Consider the following 16,587-nt stretch of genomic DNA (forward strand, 5'->3'; position numbering starts at 1 on the left):
GAATCTTAAAAGACTGAGAATTTCATTCCTGGTACAGAGTTTGGCTGAAGTGGAATTCTGGCAAAAAAAAAAAACTGGTGTGAAAGCAAAACTCCACGGAAGGGGTTCTGTATGCCTGTCATTACTGCCTTGCTTTGAACTAACATAAATAAGATTCATTAAAATGAGTCCAGAAAACAAACAGACATCAATTACTTTTTGTTTTCAGAAATAAGATTTCAGGATAATTATTGTATCTTTAAAAGAGCTATATTTTGAGAAGAAACTATTGCAATAAATTTTCCCTATACATTTCATCATTTGAAAACCCATTGTGGCTGCCTTGACCCACAGTCCAAAACATCTAGTGGCATCAGTGAAGGATATAAATACAGCAGCTTCTCTGGAATGGGGAAAAAAACCCCAAGGGAAACTGCATTCAGCAAAATTGCACTTTTGCAGCTGTTTGGCACTTCTTTAATGATCTATTCTCCTTGTATCTCATTTCAACACTAAACTTTTTGTTCAGTTCCATTCAAGCGTGGCATGCACAATTTAAATGTGCCAAAAAGCAGGTCAGTTTTGTTACAACTTTTTTTTTCCCCCAACAAAAGCTGACTCAGTGCCACACACAGGGCCTAACTCTATCCCCTTCGCTTCAATAACAATTACTTTACCCTGTAGGTCTCAGCAGATAGCCCAAAGGAATGAAGCTCTAAATAAAAGGCTAGATTCTCTCCAAGAGGTAATGACATGACTTCCTACAAGAAAATTGAAAAGGGAGCATTGAAATTGACAGTGACGGAAGAGAAAGTGCTTCTACTGGAAGCCACAGTGGATGGGCATAACAACAATTGCCATGAAAATTATTACAAAGTGTAAGACTTTCAGAAATTACCTCAATCTTTTAGAAACTGATAAATTAAGACAAATGTGTTTAATTGGTATGACCAGGCAGAAAGCATCCTGAGAACTTTACAGCAAAGAAGCTAGCTATCTGCAGCCTTGACTATTTAGAAATAGCTCTGGACTATGCAAGAAAATTGTCACTTAACAAAATTAAGGAAATACTGGTTTTCATAGGCTAATAATGTTTATATGCAAAGACCATTCTCACGGTCTATTGCACAAAATCAAGCATAGTTGCAAGCAAAACATAAAGGAGAAACAATCCCCGCCCCAAAGAATCTGTAGTTTAAGCTACAAATGGGGAAAATGCTACCAGTCTTCCCAGCCACTTACAGTCTTGATTCAAAATTAATATTTAAGTTTGTGAGGAAAGGTTAGAATTTTTCAAGGAAATGGTTTTAGTAAGAAAGAAATGGAAATTAAAGAAGTTTCAGGCTGGTATCCTGTCTTCAGTATATATCAGCTTCTTTTGCAGTGTATATTCTAGACAGAAATGAAAGAGAGAGAGAAGGGTAGTCACTGACACTACTAGAAAGCCTATATTTACGTGAGCATCAAAATCTACCTAATGCAAGCATAATGCATTACCACTGAGAAGAGTCAAACAGCAACAGTCACTACAGAAAAGTCAGGATGCAGCTACTACAAAACATAATGGTATTCCATCACACAGTCAGTCTTGAGGAGAAAGAAGAGAGCAAAACTATCCGTCAAAATTCAGATGAAATGTCAAATGAAGTACAAGTTGTCTGAATCTTGATGGTATTGCCTTTTGCCTATTGAAGTAACATCTTGGAACCAGAAAAACCATACAAATGTTGAAGTATTGAATTCTGTTTCCCATAACCATTATGTTACTAAAATAAATTTTAAAAAGCATAGTCTTTCTAATTTTCTCATTCCTAAAAGTAACATATTATTCTTTATATCTTACATATGGATATCTTATATAAACAAAAAATTTTATAAATAAATGTTCCCTAAACACTAAGTCTTAATTGCCTAAAAACTATTGATTTACTATAGGTGAATGTGTAGGAGAATATTTCAAGGAGGGGACAGAAGCAGATGTTAAGCTACCAGATTACAAAGTAGAAAAATCTAAAACAACTTCACATGGAATGTAAATGTGAGGTAAACATGAGATTTGAAAACTCTTCTGCTCTTTGAAATGCTGTCCACAAAGTGTCCATCATAAGTAGCTAATTCAACTATTTGCCAACATGGTAGTTTACTGAAAATTAAAATATTATTTTTCATTGGTTTTAAATAGTGCTTTCTTAACTAAGAGCAATTTCAATTACTTTTAGTAAAGAAATATACTTGTGAAAAAATACTGATTTAGTTTTAACTGCTGTAGGAAAAGCCTGTCTCTGACTGCAAGAGAAAAAAATCTGAGCTCAGTATAGACATTTCCTTAAATATTTCGACTAGAGCTATGAAGTGGTACAGATTATTCCCTTCTAGCCACAAGAAGCAGCTTTTAAATTGTATATTAAAACATTTTCAAAGTGAATTAAATATTTTACATATGTATAGAAGGGGGAAATGTGTCCACTTTTTATTTTCCACACAGAAAGCTGAGCATAGTATATGACCCAGTTGCCATTCACCAGGAGAGACCAAGGTCTCTTCCAGCAGGTTTAGTCAATATGACAACTGTGATTGTGTGGCTCACACATTAATACTCACTACTGAGTCCTAATCCTTGTACCAGATTTTAGGTGAATGCCCAAGTCTAAACAGCCTAGGGGCTAGAAAACTGTGCAAAGTTTTGTGAAACACCTGCTTAATTTCTTCTGTTCTTCTTAAGAATGCTCATGGTAGCACTGCATTTTAATTCGACATAAGTATTTAATCCTACATAAGTATTTAATAAAGCAATATTTTGTAGGTTTGCAAGGAAATTCTGAAGTATACCTGTTTGGTTGGATCGCAAATTAATTTTTTCATTTTGGCTTCCAACTAATTACACAAATTCGTGACGGCAGTACAGGAAAAAGCAGTAGTCCATTTCTCTAGAGAACATAATTATCAAGTAAAGTTGAACTGCGTTCCTCAAATTCAATGACACATCCCTAATCCAATGTTAACTGCCACATATAGGATGGACAGGTGTCCTCCATTCATTCTGCCTAAACTCAGATGTTAATGAAATAACTAATTTGCTTCATACATACTTAAACAACATTTTAAAAACTCCAACAACATGAAAATGGCTAGATTTTCAATCAGACTTGCTTTCAAGACTTAATTTATGCTATGAAAATGTTTTATTACAAATTTCAGTGACAAGAGCTTTTGTTCCAGAACATGAGGTGGAAATTTAAAGAACACAGTATGCCTAATACCAAATCTCAAGATGAACACAAACATTAGCAGCCCTCTTTCCAAAGTAAATCTCTGACAGAAGAGCCATCATCACTGAGCTTGAAAATTTGCTATTCTTAAAGGTTAGTATTATATAAATAAAATATTTTTTCACAAAGTTTGCTTTTAACCACCATAATCTGAGGAAGTCAAATAAAATTATCCCTATCATCTCTGAATATTTAGTTCTACAACAATGGATTTACAGGTGAAGAAAACTCTTGTTGGGAAAAAGTGATTATGTTTGTCTGTCTTTTTGGCATTTGTCATATGAGAGATGAGCTCAGCTCAGAAAGGTATAAATCCAACCAGTACAAGCTAAAAACTGGTGAATGAATGAGACTCCACTATACTGAAGTCTGGCCTCTTCTGTGCAAGAGGTCAAGAAGCTAAGTAAGAATGTTTTTCACTTGGAAAAACAGGTTGAAAGAGCTGGGTGATACATCTGGTCCAGGTAGCTGGACAGGCAAGCTACAGATTGAGATGTAATCTGAGCTCTGTGTGGGAACCTGAGAGCTGCCAAACTTCATGATAACAAGGAGTATGAATATGGATGTCAGCAGCCAGGTGAATGGACACTGACAGACACATCAGGAGCTAGGAATTGCCTAGCTTTTGGATAACAGAGAAGATGAAGACTGGTGACACCATCTAGGTGGATGGAAACAGAGAGTGGGGGGGGACAGAAGCTGAGGACTCAGGAGGAAGAGCAAGGGAGACTGAGGGTGTAAAAGATCTGGGGTTCCTTTGCTGGGTCCTGCTCAGAGGCACCAGCTCGAGCTGTTTCTGTGTTACTGCACTGTGAATAAACAGCTTTATGGACTGAGACATCTGAGACACTGCTATGGAACACCTGGGACCTGTAAAGAAACTGGTCTGATGGCATGTGAGGGTGGGCTGTGTGAGGAGTCAAGCAGGGCACCTGTCAGCTCACTGGAGCCACCCACTGTGAAGGGACTTCACTCCCAACAGTCAAAGTCTCTGATGTTGGGAATTGTCACTGCCAGAGAGTCTCATAATGGCCAGACTGGGAAGTTTCCTTAAGAAAAGAGAAGACATTAATTTTTCTGATGGCAGAGCTCTTGTTGTCCTCACTCAGACCAACAATATGTTTCTACCAGATGAGCCTTCTAAATAACATTTTGGAAGACATGACTTTCTGCTTTGTCTTCAGCAAATGCACCAAATGTCTTTTCAGTAAGTAGGAACTTAAGATTGCAGAATGTGATTCAGATTATTAGGTTGGGAGCCTGGCGAATAAAGCCTGGCCCTGGTCTTGCCAACAGTCAACAACTAGATACCATTCCTTAGAAGCATAAGAGATAAAGTGACTTTCTGAATTCTGTTTATAAAACTGTAGGCTTATAGCAACTATGAAAGGAGAAAACGAAGGAGGATAGGCAATGTTGAGGTAAATTTGCCTAGAAAGCATAAAGTATTCTTTACTAACAGAATCAGAAGTAAAACAGCCCATATCATGGGGTGTGGTAATGAGACTGAGAAGGCCCTTCCTAATCTTTCTACTGAATTTGGTAATGACTGCAGGCATCACAGTATCATGTACTTGAGTAGTGACCTTAATGGTGGATCAACAAAAGCAGATGGTTCTTATCCACTGATCCGAACTGAAAGGCCTAAATTAACTTAGGCCATCCTAACTTAAAAAGACCCAAGAGAGTAGCATTTTTCAAACTACTTCTGATGTTAATTCATCACTATTTCCTTTATCCATTTTTCAGAGTTGGGTCACTACTTGCAGTTAGGTGATTTATGAGTAATTGCGCCTATGAATGTTGGTAAGAGAGAAATCACTTCCATAGCTTACAAACACTAGAAACTACAGATGATTTCTACTATTTTCGAACATCTGTCAATTAAAATGGTGAAGCCTGGGAAAACTTCTGGAGACATTTTAGCACTGCTTCTTATACTCTTTTTTTTTTGTCCTTTTCCCTGCCCAATCTGTTTTAAAGCAGGGATAACCAGTTTACTGCTATTCTGTGTGCCCTGTAGGCATAAAATGTTTATTCAATCCCACAGTCTATTTCCCAAAGCAGTAAAATTTGCAGCAAGTCTCATGTGGAATAAGACAGAAAAAATTGAGCATCTAGGACAATGACCTTTTCCAAGGTCCAGGCAAACATCACATTTTGACATGTAGGGGGATCTGCTTAAAACCCAGTCCTGTGGTCTTTACAAGCATGTGTAAAAACTTGAGAATGTAAACTTCAACTTGTAATTTTTTGCTTGCACAATATTAACCAAACCCAAAAATATCTGAGATTGGAAAACTGGATAGAGGGAAAATCTGGCACTATGCACTGTGGCAATGGCAGGTCTCTCCCTTTAGTATTTTTCACTTAAGATGAAGAGAATGAGGGGGATCCACTAATGGGTCCTTGTAGTGGAAAAAAACAAACAATCTGCCACTTTACAGAGAGAAATCAGAACTAAAATATAGTCTTCAGGCATTAAATGTACATGATAAGTTTGCCCACAAGGTGGAAAGGATTATTCTTCTCTCCCGATCTTTAGTCTAGAACTGCTCTTTTACCAAAAAAGTTCCTAATGTTGGCGCAATCCAGAGGAATCTCAAGTTCTATAAAAGTTCCAGGAGGATAAACAATTTTTTGTCATTCCATGAATATTATCTTCTTAAAAGCCATAGAAGATCCAATCCTTTACAACATGCCAACATGCAGTCTGCATATCCTTATTATTCAGGTTTACACAACAGTTACACATTCACATCTTATTTCCATTAATTAGAGCACTCTCCAGCTGTCTCCATTCTCTCCTCACCCCCTAATTTCTTACCACCTTTTCGCATTTAACAGGGAGAGTTCAAAAATGAGAGAAGAGACCATAATGAAAGGAGAGTTCTAAAATCATATAATGAAATTGGGACAAGTATTAAGTGCCCTATTTAAAGCATATTAGTCGTGGGACACCTATAGCAAAGATATTATGAATCCCAAGAATTTGTGCTTTTCACAATCTAATATGTCACTAGATAAGCAATCAATTCAGTAAATGAAAAATCAAGACAACAGCTTCAAAATAACTTGCTATGATTCCTGCAAAAAAACGATGTAAAAACCAAAATTTGTAGGTAATAACATATGTAGATTTATAAGCCAAAATTTATACAACCCTTTCTACCAAAAAACCAACCAAACAAACAAAAAAAACACTAACAACAAAACACCACCAAAATTCTCAACCAAACCCCCCACCAAAATTATTTAGTGACCAATTGTTAGCATCTGGTAAAACAAAAGAATTTAACTTTCAATCCTTTCAAAACTTATCATCTTTGAATTTTACCTCAGTTGTAAAGCATTTAAGATGCTACCCTAGCTACCCCAGTCTACTCCTTCAATACATGATATGTGTGGAAATAAGAGCACGCTTGTTTTTTATGCCTAGTTTTATATTCTGAAAGGTTTACTGTATTTTTCTTAATCCTTTAGTTGCATATTCATTGCTGTTTGTCTAACTGCTGTCACTTATTGTCATGCAGAAGGGCAAACCAGGGTCAGTTTATATAAGCAGCATCAATCTGAAAAATCTTCATCAGTCTTTTTTTCAAGGCATTATGCAAAGAAAGCTTGACATTAAGAAAGCCTTAACTGACAGCAAATGAAATCAATCAGCAAATCACTAAGCCATAACAAACTCACTCAAGTTGTAGATAACCCTTCCTCTTCCAGGTCTTTAACTACAAGGTCCACCAAAATGCAGTATCTGGGCAGCAATGTCTCCGATGATTTCATTACAAAATTCTTGTACTAATATACTGCAATCATTAATAATTTTTTCTTACTCAGTAAGCAATTGATAAGAATAACAAGGAGACATATGTTTTATAATAATGGACTAATAAGTAGTTAAGCCAACAAGAAAAGACTAAACAAAAGTCTCCGCATTTCAGCAAGAAGGTTTTTTTTAAATATAAGAATAGAAAATAGTCTGATTCTGTTTCTGCTGCTTAAACATTTATGTAATATAGTCTATTGTCTTATTAAGTTCTATTGCTTAGGCTCACTTGCTCAGCATATTTTGAGTTTTTGAAATTAAAAGACCCAGTACAAAAAATGTAAGACTCCAGACAATTCCAATCATTCATGGTTTTCACTTCATGAATTTAATTTGTAACCCACATGATTACCAACAATTAAATATCTGTGCTTCTTAATGGACTTGTCTGCATTGCCATGGTACACAGTACACACTCTCTAGGAAAAAGTCACAAATTTACACTGTTGCTATCTGTGAAAACTACTTCTTTTCTGAAGATGCTGTGCACAGACAAACCCATGCAGTTCTGAAAAACAGGATTTCTGAAATAAAAAAATCTGCCTAACATGGTGTTGTGAGAACTATATTTGATATTGTCTGTGATTAAATGATGCTTTATTTTTCAATTACAGCTATTAGGAGTCTGCTCTTATTGACTGAGGCAGCTTTGGATACATATTGAGATCACCATGACTCTAGAGTAATTTTTCTCATGAAAGGACAGTGAGTAGCAAACAGGAAAGATGTCTCCTGCTACAACATGCAGCATCCTGGTAACCAGGTGAAAAAAAATCCCAGGATTACAAGCAGAAGCAAAACTAAATAAATTCTTAAAGTTCTTAAAGTTTTCTTGCATATTAGCGCAGATAATTCCTAAGACATCGCCCCCATGCAACAGATATAAATTTATGATAAAGTCTAAGTGGACAAAGCCTGATTGCTTGATAAGGCCAAAAAAGTAAACTTTCAATTGAGAAAGGTTACTGAAAGGTTAAATTATTATATACTAACTTTGGCATTCAAGATAATCAAGATAATCATCATCTTAGCTGCAAAGTTTTTACAAAACTGATGGTGCTTACAAAAGGGGCTGGACAAGAGTTAGTAATGTCACAGGCACAAAGAGAGTTTTCAATAATTGATTGATTGGTGATTACAGACACTGAGTTTGATATTTACATTCCATAAGGCCAAGACTTAGCAGGACTGGAGTGCAAGACTGTTCCAGCTAACTACAACACCCTCTGAAAAAGTTCTTCATATAATCTGTCCTAATTTAGTAGGATGAAGAAAGGCAACTGAAGAAATAAAGAAGTGGAAAGGCCTCTGCAAAAGTGAGGGAAAGAGGTAAGGAAAAGAGATAAGGAGCAGAGAAAAAAGGGAAGGAGAAAGGGCCTGTATGGGAAAGGAAAAAAAGACTGCTAACAGAAATGCTGTGAAGAGGAAATGAGGTCAACCTCATTTAAGTGGCATTTAAGTGGCAGAAAGAAGAAACAGTGTGAAATTCAAATTATAGAAGGCAAATTTCCAACATCACTGGCATTTAGAAGATGTCTCATTTTTTAACATTTTAAATAATATTTTCCTAATATACATTAATTTTATGTTTTAAAGCAATTATATAGAATTATGGTAAAATGGCTTCTAAATATTTAGCAGTGTGATACAATATATCCACAGACATGACGCCAAATACCAGTTGAACTCTTTCAAGAAGATTAAATTAGAGTTCTCCACTTTACATCTCTTCAATCCGGTTATTCATACTTTACTTAGCTGTCAATCATTGCTTAAGTCCTACACCAACTTTATATTTGATAGACTGAAGTTTGCAATAGGTCGGGTTTGCAAGAGGTGTTGCCCCACTCTAACACTTTTGAAACATTTACTTATTTATGAGCATTTCAACTCAAAAGTAGCAGTAGAGTAATAAAGATTCACTTTTCTCTTTAAACAGTATATTTTAGACAAGTTTGTGGTCAGTCCAGAAGAACCACATTTTGACAATAGGTATGAAAGTAGTCCTTTTGGAGAGCAGAAGAAGAAATTAGTCCTTTAGAAAGTGGGAGGGCAGCCCAGCTGATAGCAGCTGCTTAACTCCTGGACAATGAAAACTCAGTTTTACCTGACAAGAAACAGCAGTCTGATACCAGAGAGGCAGCATTCTGGCCTCTATAATTCAATTGATAGTTCCTTCTCTGGCGAAACAGTGTAAAAATAAAAGAAATAAATGCAAGTAAGAATAAAACACTACAAGAGTGTGCATGATGCATCTTTAAGACTCTAGAAACCATTTTTTCCTTCTGAAGTATTAAGAGAATTTTTTTTTAACAGCCATGTTAATAAAAGAAAAAACTTTAAAACAGAAGCACAAGATTTAAAATACTAATAATACTGTTTTTAAGCAGCTGCTCTACAATTAATTAATCTCCTTAAGTCCTCTTACTAAACTGATTTATGTTTGAAAGAGAAGCCCTGTACACAGGATAAGATCTGATGACAGAATTATAATGTTACCTTTGAAATCACTTGCTTCCTCAATTTGGTAAGAACTTTTTTATTGACAAGTGAACACAGAAATGAGAAAGTGTTTATTATTTTGAGGGAAATTATCAGCAGTATTATGCATATCTTTCACCATCTAATCTATCAAGCATAAATCTAAAATTAATAAACAAGTGAAAATAAATACAAATTAGGAAGCTCCTAAAACTACATTTATGTTTGTCCAATTAATTAGAAAAAGTGGACCTACAGCACAATTAGATAATGCATGACTAAATCATGCATGAATGCATAAATGGTAAGAACCTACTTCTATGTAAATTTATACTGCTAGATTATATGCTAACACTGAATATATGTCAGTACTTGACTATTTTATTTCTAAAACTATAAGCCTTTTATTACTGCACTTTTCATTTAAAATTACCTCAAAACACCTAAGAATGGCAAAGAAGTACATATAAATCCCATGTGGGCTTCCTAAACCTGCATGAACAGATGGATACATGCTGAAGATAGAGGAAGCAAGATGGGGCAGGTGGAAGGGAGAGGCAGAGGGACAGGACAGACAGAAAGACTGATTCAGAGCAAGCAAGATGGAGTGGGAAAGAGGCACAGGAAGCAGAAGAGAAAGCAAGACCCAGGCAGAGTAGCACACAGACCCTGACTGAAGGAAAGCTCAAGAATGCGTAGCGCGGAGAGAGGAGACATGCAAGGACAGGGAAAGCAAGAGCACGTGGTCAGTGTGCACACAGCAGCAAGTGCACAGCCAGGAGGGCATGTGTGCCATGGGGAGTGTGCAGAGACAGACAGGCACACACAGACAGGCAGCAGAGCACGAGAGCATGTGGCAGAGAGAGACAAAAACAGAGAGAGGCAAGACAAAGTGAAAACTTAACCGTCTCAAACTCACCTGGAGGAGAGAATCACAGAATTGCTGTTGCTGGAAAAAACTTCCAAGATCATCAACCCTTGACCGAACACCACCACGCCAACAAACCATGGCATCAAGTCCTACATCCAGCTGTTCCTTGAACACCTCCAAGGATGGTGACTCCACTATATTCCCGGTAAGTCCATTCCAATGCCTTACCACCTTTCTGAGGGCACAGGCACAGTTGGAGCCTATGTCCTCTTATCCTGTTACTAGCTGCCTGGGAGAAGAGACTGACTACAACCTGACTACAACCTCCTTTCAGGTAGCTATGGAGAGCAATGAGGTGTGGTAGGTTAGGATTTTTTGGGTTTTTTTATTTCTCTCATGAAATTTTTTCTCATTTGTTGCCTAAGAGATGTTAATGAGAATAGTTAAGACACAAAGGATGTAGCTGAGAGGAGGAGGAGAGGAAAGGGTGCATTTTGCTGCTGTCTCTTGGCTGTGGGGCTTTGTCTTGGGAAGTGCAGAGATACCATGAGATTTTGGCTGGGGGAGATCAGCTGGGCTGGTGCCTGGCTCCTGCTCTCTCCCTCCTGGGATCCGAGCGTACAGGTGAGGCTTTGGTGCCGGGCTGTCAGGCCACAGGGTTCGCTGCCACTGCAGACCTTTCGTCTTTCACTACATCTCCTTATCAAGGGTGAGTGTCCGCTTGCAAGAGCAGCTGTTCAACTGGGACCTTTCCAACATCCGACCTCCCTGGGAAGGGGACCCTGACACCCAGTCTTTCCTGGAGGGAGACTCTCCTGGTGGCTTGTGGCAGCTGCCTGCAGCAACCTGCCTGCCGCTGCCCAGACCCTTTTTCCGCCGCTGCCCAGCCCTGCTGTTTTCTGTCACTGCTTCGGATTTTTTGCTGCACTTTAACCTGACACCCCATTTTCACAGGGACTCCACAGCTCCAGCCACAGCTCTGGAGTCTTTGGTACCCTTTGTTGGCCACCCGAGGTGTGGCCACGTCTGCTGTTCCAGCTGGCTGCTCCGAGGGTCCTGCTGCAGTCCATTTTGCCATGCAGAGGGGTGCTGGGCTCAGCTGCCACTGGGGTTTGTGAAGGAAGCCCCTTTCCGCCGGCCTGCCCGCCATTGCCCACGTGAGGGCAGCGGCCGGACTCACGCCACAGCGCCCCCTGCAGCCGCGGGGAGTCACCGCACCCGCCCTGCCCGCCGGGAGCCAGCAGCACCCCTGCTGGCTGCAGCCAGAACTGCACCGACGGGGAAGGCGCCTGCGGCCGAGAGACTGCTGGGACCGGGATGTGCTCTGGTTGGTGTTGGTGCCATAGCTGTTGCTGTTTGTTTGTCTTGTTATACATATACATAGATAGTAATAAAGAACTGTTTTTCCTTTTCTTATATCTTTGCCTGAAACCCCCGTAATTTCAGAGTTGTAATAATTTGGAGGGAAGAGGGCTACATTTCCCATTCCAAGGGAGGTTCCCACCTTCTCTGGCAGACACCTGTCCTTTAAACCAGGACAGGTGTCCCCTGAGACTCCTTTTCTCCAAGCTACACAACACCGGCTCCTTCAGCTGCTCTTCACAGGATATGTGCTCCAGACCCTTCCCCAGCTCTATTGCCCTTCTCTGGACATACTCCAGCCTCTCAGTGTCTGTCCTGTAGTGAGTGAGGGAGGTGCCCAGAAGTAGATACAGCACATGATGTGTGGCCTCCACCAGTGCTGAGTACAGGGGGACAATCACTGCCCCGGACCGGCTGGCCACACTGTTGCTGATCCAGGCCAGGATGCCATTGGCCTTTTTGGCCATCTGGGCACAGCTGCCTCGTGTGAAGCCACTGTCAACCAGCACCGCCTGATCCTTTTCCAGTTTCTCTTCTGTGTTCAACTAGAATCTGAAGTCATGTCTTCAGATAAGTTGGATCATGCTGATAAATATTTAGAAGTAATTTTAGCACAAATGTAGTAATTCCTTTAAAACATAACATTAACATATGTATGAAGTACCTAAATTTGTTTCAAAAAGTTTTTTTCATACCAGTTTCTACCTTTCTGTGTCTACCTCTCCAAACAGAAGAAACCTAAACTGATAATGTACCAATGCTTAATTATTTATACATAAACATTTAAATCTCATTGGATTTATTTGGGGGATTTATGAATTGCCTTTAGGTAAAAATTCTTGGCATTAGTATCAATTACATTTTTGATGTAAAAGTACTTGAGACAATTCAGAATTAGTTTTCTGAATGCCCACTTTTCTGTGAGCCAAAAAAGAAGAGAGTGTTAAGATTATTAAGTAACTTTATTCTCATTCAAAAGATGTAACACAGTTGAACTTTGCATTTTATAAAGAGCTGATAACCTTTACTGGTTAATTTAAATAGTCATCTGCCAAGCAAGACTACTAGAATTGGCAATACCATGTCATTTTAGTTGCCTGCTGAACCCTATATCCTGTACTCATAGGAGGGTTCACATATGGTTCCACTTTCTGTCTCCAGTAGGAACATCAGGGCATGGCCAGAACAGCGCACCTTAAATGATGTGTTCACTGTGTTCCAAGTGCTTGAAAACAATAGTATAATGTTCTACTTTCAAACTTAAATAACAAATAGCATAATTTTGTGACATAACATTCTTCATAGCAATTAAATATTAGGTGAGACTTTTTCAAAGCTATAGTAAATATATTTTAATCTTAAAGATACTACACCTTTTTCATTTTTTATCCAACTGAAATGACATTTTCAAACTATTATAGTAATTTTCCTGCAGTCCTCAAGAATTTAACAAATGCCTATGAATTAAGTCATACTTTCACTACTTGCATGGGGCTTTAGAAGATGCTTAGTGCAAGGATATGCTTGTTGAACAACTTAACACTTCAATCTACTACATAACTTTGCAATTTAGGAGCCATTCCATAAAGTGCAGGCTTTGGAGAAGATATACAGAATGGTGTCTCCAAACACTTCATTTCATTACCTCGAGGCTGAAACTAGAGAGTACAATTTTTTTAAAGATACATGCCACTTCCATACAATGAAGAAGTGATACACTCAGACCAATGGATATATAATTCATTACTGATCTCAGCCACCTATTACAAACTGGATGCATGAATAATAAAAATAGGACAATGTCATGTTCTGTCAGTGCTCAACAGTTCTGATAGCCAGTGCTTCATCCCTATCACACTGTCTAATTTAAGATCTTAATTCTTCATGCAAATTAAAAAAATATACTATCAAATATCAATAAATTTAAACTTGGGGAAAAACTCCTGATGTCTAACACTTGTAGATAATAAAGTCTTTAAGAGAGTCATTCTTACCACAGACTAACTTTAACAGTTCTAGAGAACGTGCAGGCAAACAATTTCACTGGTTTTAAAGAGAAGTGTCCATAAAGTGATTTCTCACAGTTTGCCTCATTCAAAATTACAGGACTGCTCTTAATGTAGTTTTGCATGGAATTAACATCAATTAGCTGACTCCTAGCTATAAAAGGAAGATTTAATAGGAAAATCTTTACAGCCTGCTTAGAAAGTTATCAAAAAAGCACTATGTAACTAGAGATAGGGAGAGAAGAGGAAGGAAGAGAATCAAAAGATAAAAGGAGAAAGGGAAGGAGGAAAGGAACCTCACAGTGATACAAACTGAACGATTGGAGCTGTTTGTGTATGCACAGAGTAACCAAGTGTAACTGAAGCTGTCAGGTAAACAAAAAGTAGGTTTACATCACTGCACCACCAGTGCAGCATAAGCATTACTATGGGTTAGCTATAGCACAAGAAAGTACTCTGTTCAAATATGAAATGCAACTTTTTATACTTCCGTTTCTGTTCTTAGAAATAATGACAGAATAGACTATCTTGGAAATGCTTCTGCAATCACTGGAAGGTCAAAAAAGTATGGAAGTTGGGATGAGACAAAAAAACAGAAGCAGGTATCACCAAACAGGCTTCTGAATTAGAAGAGTGGTATTTAAAAGCTAGGGATTTCTATGACAGCTTCTTAAAATAAAGGTGCACCTGTGGAGCTTTTTGTGCAGCTTTAAAAGTGATCATCACTGTATGGGGAAGCATTTGCAACCTACCCTCTGCCAGAGACGTACAGCTGTGCTTTCTAAGGTGCACAGGAATCTCACGGTGCTACATATTACTACTTTATTATGGAAACATGATAACACACACATAATTTAAATATTTTTCATTTTGAAAGAAATGCATGCAAAAGGGCAAGAGTGAGAAATTTCCAGTTTAGCATCTGCCTTTCTTGAATGTTTGGTTTTGTGATGCTGTTCCTGCAGTTATATACTGCAGGTAGAACTGAAAATCTATAATAAATTTAAAAAGGTTACTACAGAAAAGTATGCACATTATGCAATATTTTCATTTCATAATATCCTTGCACTTTACTTGACTACTTATACTCTCTCTGATTCAGATAAAAGAGCACAATGAAAGAAATATGTACTCACTCTGCCGTTTGTTCTCTCACTGGGAAAACGAAATATTCTGCTTTTAATGATAATGTATTCTGCACAGCTATAATGACTAAGGCATAGTTTATATAGAAGAGGACATAACAAACTTAGAAACAATAAGGAGGCATTGCCCAGAATCCATTTTTACAGATGAAGACTCGTACATTTTTAGTTAATTTCTCTTCTTTTCCCCAGTTTCCTCCTAATAAAATTAGCATTTTGAAACACATAAATATTTAAACCTACATAAACAAAACAGCTCCTGTACTAAAGTATCCAAATAGCAGTTTCTTCTAAATTAAGAATGCTAAAGATCATTGTTAATTCTAAAACCGAAACATGAAAAAACCTGATACTGACCAAGTAGCAGCATAAAAATCTTGTCTTTTTTCCCCCCATTTCTAATTTCTACTTGTCTTGCTTAAATTAAGCAGAGAAAGGGGGTGGGATACAGTGATATTAATTTTCAAATATAGAATTTTTGTTTTTCCATGGTCATATCCTTGTCAGTTATTTAACATTGTACTTGCCAAATTAAAAGTTCATGTCATCTCTGAAATACCACATCCAACAGTATATATGAAAATTATTTCTCTTTCAAGTGTTGACTACATTAGTTTTGAAGCTTTTTTTTTCAACACATTCAAAGCAGTCTAGCTTCTTGTTCTCAGTTGCAAAAAAACGAAAACAAGAAACAGGATTATTTTAGACTCTAACCTGAAATGCTGCAGCCTCTGGCCTGCCCTTCAGCCCTTCCTCTGAAAAGGTCTCCAGGTGCAGTTTGGGTAGCTCCAGGGTGAAGTCATTCGTGGCTGCTGCAGTACACAGCAGCAAGGCCTGATCTCTGACCTAAAGGGAAAAAAACAGCATCAATGGTAATTCCCCTTCAGACACATTAACTGGGATGAACTGGGTCCCCTTGAGCCCACTGAGTGGACTTGCATTGATCGCTGGACCTGAAATCCATGAATAAATTTAGGACTAATTGATTTTTCGTTGCAAATAAATCTCTAATTCAGAGTGCTGGGAGAGAATGTTAAGAAGAAAAAGCATCTTCCCCTGGTCTGAAATGAGAGGAAAAGACACTAAGGGCTCTGTAGCCCAGCTGGCGTTTACATTTCACAGATCTGTCGCCTGCAAAAACCTCGTAAGAAAAGAAACATTAACTGAACTTCTAACTGAAGCAAACAGGAGCTGCGAAATTAAAAAGTTCAGGTGGTCACATCAATGAGAAGCTGGCATGTGAGTTCTGTCTGCTCTGGTACCAGTCCTCCAGAATAAGGTTCACTTGGAAACAACTCAGTCAAAAGTCAGAATAAAATGAATAATCCACAAATAAAGCAAAACGAACTAACCTGTAGCTTTCCAATTAATAAGGGTCGGGGGTGGGGGGGAGGGGAGGAGGATGTGCTTGCATTTGGCGGGCTCGGTGCAGGACACCGGGCGCTCGGCGGCGCTGACAGCACGGGGCAGTTCCCGCGCAGCGCGCAGCCCCGGCTCCGCACAAAGCGCGGGCCGTCCGTGCCCGGCGCGCCGTTGGTGTCGCAGTGCCACCTGCCGGCCGCGAGTGGCAGCGCCGCCCGCTGCTGTCCTCGGGCGCGGCGCGGCACAGCGGGAAGGCCGGAGCGCTCCTGGAAGGCAGCGCGGC

The 16,587-nt window shown here is 38.7% G+C and overlaps 1 protein-coding gene across 4 annotated transcripts in view; it reads right to left on the reverse strand.

Annotated features, from left to right (window-relative positions):
* The window catches only part of CCDC171 (coiled-coil domain containing 171), a 166,056-nt gene that overhangs the window by 34,000 nt on the left and 115,469 nt on the right, over window positions 1-16,587 (reverse strand). For all 4 annotated transcript variants that reach the window (XM_050986505.1, XM_050986506.1, XM_018918358.3 and 1 more), the window contains one exon: window positions 15,657-15,788. In XM_050986505.1, coding sequence (XP_050842462.1) covers window positions 15,657-15,788 — 132 coding nt within the window. The remainder of the gene's footprint in view (window positions 1-15,656; window positions 15,789-16,587) is intronic.

This window comes from Serinus canaria, chromosome Z (genome assembly GCF_022539315.1).
Source record: "Serinus canaria isolate serCan28SL12 chromosome Z, serCan2020, whole genome shotgun sequence".
NCBI lineage: Eukaryota > Metazoa > Chordata > Aves > Passeriformes > Fringillidae > Serinus > Serinus canaria.